At 43.6% G+C, this 3,500-nt stretch overlaps 1 protein-coding gene across 4 annotated transcripts in view; it reads right to left on the reverse strand.

Moving 5' to 3' along the window:
* Positions 1-255: 255 nt before the first annotated feature.
* Bcl2l11 (BCL2 like 11) overlaps positions 256-3,500 on the reverse strand; it is a 38,577-nt gene continuing 35,332 nt past the window's right edge. For all 4 annotated transcript variants that reach the window (XM_010638171.3, XM_010638177.3, XM_010638176.3 and 1 more), the window contains one exon: positions 256-3,443. In XM_010638171.3, coding sequence (XP_010636473.1) covers positions 3,345-3,443 — 99 coding nt within the window. In that variant the 3' untranslated portion in view covers positions 256-3,344. The remainder of the gene's footprint in view (positions 3,444-3,500) is intronic.

Consider the following 3,500-nt stretch of genomic DNA (forward strand, 5'->3'; position numbering starts at 1 on the left):
TCAATGGAAATATCTTCTCCATCTGCTAATACTTTTATTTATTTTTTCTTCTTAAAGATATGGCCTGGAATGAGCAAATATGCTTCTATGGGAAGCTAGCTGCTTTGGAACAAACCGAAGGTTGATGGATATTTCTAGTTTTTTTTTGTTGTTTCTGTTTTTTGAGATAGGGTCTCACTATGTAGTTCAGGCTGCCTTGAACTCACTATGTAGCCCAGGTTGGCCTCAAACTCACGGTGATCCTCCTGCCTCAGCCTCTCAAGTGCTGGGATTATAGGTGTGCGCCACCATGCCCGGCTCTTGGAAGTAAAATTTTATTACTTGCCATATTATTTTAGCAAAGTCCAAGAGTAAAGTTGGGGACCACGTCAGCAAGGGGACACAGTCTGCACAGAGCCACCATCTCCCACCTCAGGGGCTGCAGCGACTCTGGGGCAGGGGCAGGGGCAGGGGCAGGGAGGGGTATCAATGTCAATACTTTCAAGAAATTAAGACATTAAATAAGCAGAAAATAAATATACAATATTTCTACAAGTTACAGCATTAAAAACAGTAGGACACATTACACAGAAAAAGAATCTACAATATTTACAATCCTTGATTCTGAAAAGTTTAGGGAAACTGATTTTTTTTTTTTTTACTCATTTATGCTGTACAAAATTTTACAAGAAAGGTAAAGGAAACACAATTGCACACAAACATTTGGCTCAGTTGATAAGTAAAATATAACCTAATCTAATAAATAGTCAAAAATATGTACAGTATTAAGGGGAAACAAGAAAACTGTATTCCACCACATACATTTTTATCAAAAGGAATTTTAAATTGGCTTTGGCAACCCCCCACCCCATTCTTCATTAACTCGTTTCTTGGAAGGAAACCTAAAGAATTAGCCACAAAGCCATCTTGTGTTTATTGCATTTCGGTGTGAAGTCACAGGACACTTTTTACAAACCTCACACTGAGAGGTTATCAAGGCACAAAACCCGCATCATGTTTTTTAAAAAAAGGATCTACAAAAAATTTAGAAATAATAATAAAAGTAAAAGGTAAACCCCCAGTAAGGAGGCAAACTTTCTACAGGGAGGCATTTTGATAAAACAGATACAGTACAGAGACAACCAGTCATCTCTTAAGTTCTGGTGCCAGCGTCCTGTTCTTTAATACTTCTACAATTCATAGAATCACTTAGGTCCTTCAGAGTGGCTTCCTTGATCAGCCAGGGGCTCTGAGGTCACCGGCAGAGGTAAGCACACTCATGGGCACATGAGACAGGAACATCTCCTGCCCGGCCGAAGCTGCATCACACTCCCGGGCTGAAGACATATAAAGTGCTCCAGCCAGAGACTGGCACAGAGCAGAGATCTGGGAAGGGGTGGCCCAGAAAACATCTTTGGTATGTGTGTGTGTGTGTGTGTGTGTGTGTGTCGCGACTGCACCCCCAGACCACTGTAAGCTGTGAGCTGTGTGGGACCCTACAGGTAGGCTCAAGACACGCCAAGAAACAAGCTGAGCTCCAACACGGCTTTCAAAATATTTAAAACCCAAAGGAGATTTTAAGGAAAAAAAAATGTTTAAAAAGGAAGAATATTTGGAACCAAATCACTCTATGTAAAGGAAAAAAGTGTACAGACAATATATATACACATATATCTATATACACGTATATAAACTTATGAACGTACAAATGAATAGATTTTTCCTCTTAATTTAATAATGTGAAAACACTGATCCCCTGTCATGCAAAAAGCAAACGTCACAGCTGCTGGCAATGCTGGCTTATTAGAAAACTCTTATATTCCTTTCAAAAAGTTGTTTAATGATTAGTTTTCAAACATCATCAGTTACAGGGCTCAGACCCCTCCCCTCCTTTCTCAACCCCTCATCTTTGTCTCTCTCTTGGGTTATCCTAGTGCCTGCCTGACTGTTCTTTTGTGTCTGAACCAGGGCCTTCTGCCCCAGGCTACTCCTCTGCCTGCTGGCTTTTGAAATGATTGACCTATGAGTGGGCTGGCTGTGCCCCATCCTAGGGGAAGGCAGGTGGAGGCAGAGGTGGCCCGCTAAGATCCAACTGTCCTAAGAGAATGAATGAGACAAGCAAAACCAGATGCCTCTCAGAAGGCTGAAGGGACATTTCACTCTTCCTGGTATTCTATGGTACTTGTGAGGGCAGAATTAAGTCTGTACTTCAGAGTGAGCTGAGAAGAGCGGGCCAAGTACAGGTATTATATACAGGCCAGGGGTGTGGGCTGGACTAAAAGCCAAGGTGCCTGAAAAGTGGCCATCAGATGCCCATCCTGTGGGGTGGGCATGGGGCCACCTGGGACTGGATGTGGAGTGTTCCTTGTGACTCTCCGTGCACGAGGAGGTCAGGCCTGGTCTCCTATTGTCACTGCTGTCACCTCTACCAACATCAAAATGACAAGTACAGCCCACATGGAACATGTCCCCAGCAGTCTGCTAGTGACACACAGATGAACGAGCCAGGAAGACATAAACACCTACTGACTCTGGTTCGGGCCTGATGACACCTCGTGTAAGCATCCTGGAGCCAGCCTGGGCACCAGCATTCAGACTGGTCGGATGGGCATTGAGAAAGGGGGTCAGGGAAGACTCACAAAACCATCTGAAATTTTGTCACCAATAAAACTGAGTGTAAGGAGGTAAATAAATATTTACAAGATGGGAGTGGTATTCCCTCTGCCCCTTTAATCAGTTCCATTTCATAAGAACGCTTTAGGTATTAATGATAATTAGAAAAAAAAAGTTCAAAGAGGCAACGGCAGGGAAGGGAGGGTGACAGACCATACCTCTCTCCCAGTTTAAAAACTCTGTAATCTAAAAATAAACTAAGTCAGCTTTATAAATTAGCTGGCTCAGTTTCCACCGCTAGGATTACACAATCCTCTGAGGTTCTTAAAATTTTAGTACAAAAATCATTCATGAGCTGGTTAAAAAGTTTCCATTTCCTTTCTGAAAAAACCTGTTATTAAAGAAGGTGGAAAAAAACCCCACATTTACACACGGCATGTAAACACCATTCTCACATATGATCCTAATCCAAAAGAACCATGATTTGTACTTTAAAAAAAGTAAGAAAAATTCTCCCTCATTTTACATTCACAGTGAACTTCCACTGGAAATTCTGCCGTGTGGCCATGTGGCGAGGAGCAGAAAGGTCAAGGTCACGACTGGTGCAGGGTCACCCGCTGCAGCCTGCAACGCCTCTAGGCAAGGAAACTCCGGCAGAGGCAGTGTAGCAGCGGTGCCAAGAACCCATGGGCTGGGCCTGTCCACTGGAACAGGCAAATGTCTGCAGGTATCCTGGCTCCGCGAGGACCCTGTCAGTGCATTCTCCACACTAGGCGGACAATGTAGCGTAACAGTCGCAAGATAACCATTTGGGGGTGGTCTTCGGCTGGCTGGTAATTATTCAGAAATACCTGAAACAATAAAGGCAAAGCTTGTTAGTTCTCTCCTAATATTGGGGGGGGGGGCAC

Source organism: Fukomys damarensis, unplaced genomic scaffold (genome assembly GCF_012274545.1).
Source record: "Fukomys damarensis isolate Sample0158 unplaced genomic scaffold, DMR_v1.0_HiC HiC_scaffold_9, whole genome shotgun sequence".
NCBI classification, from domain to species: Eukaryota; Metazoa; Chordata; class Mammalia; order Rodentia; family Bathyergidae; genus Fukomys; species Fukomys damarensis.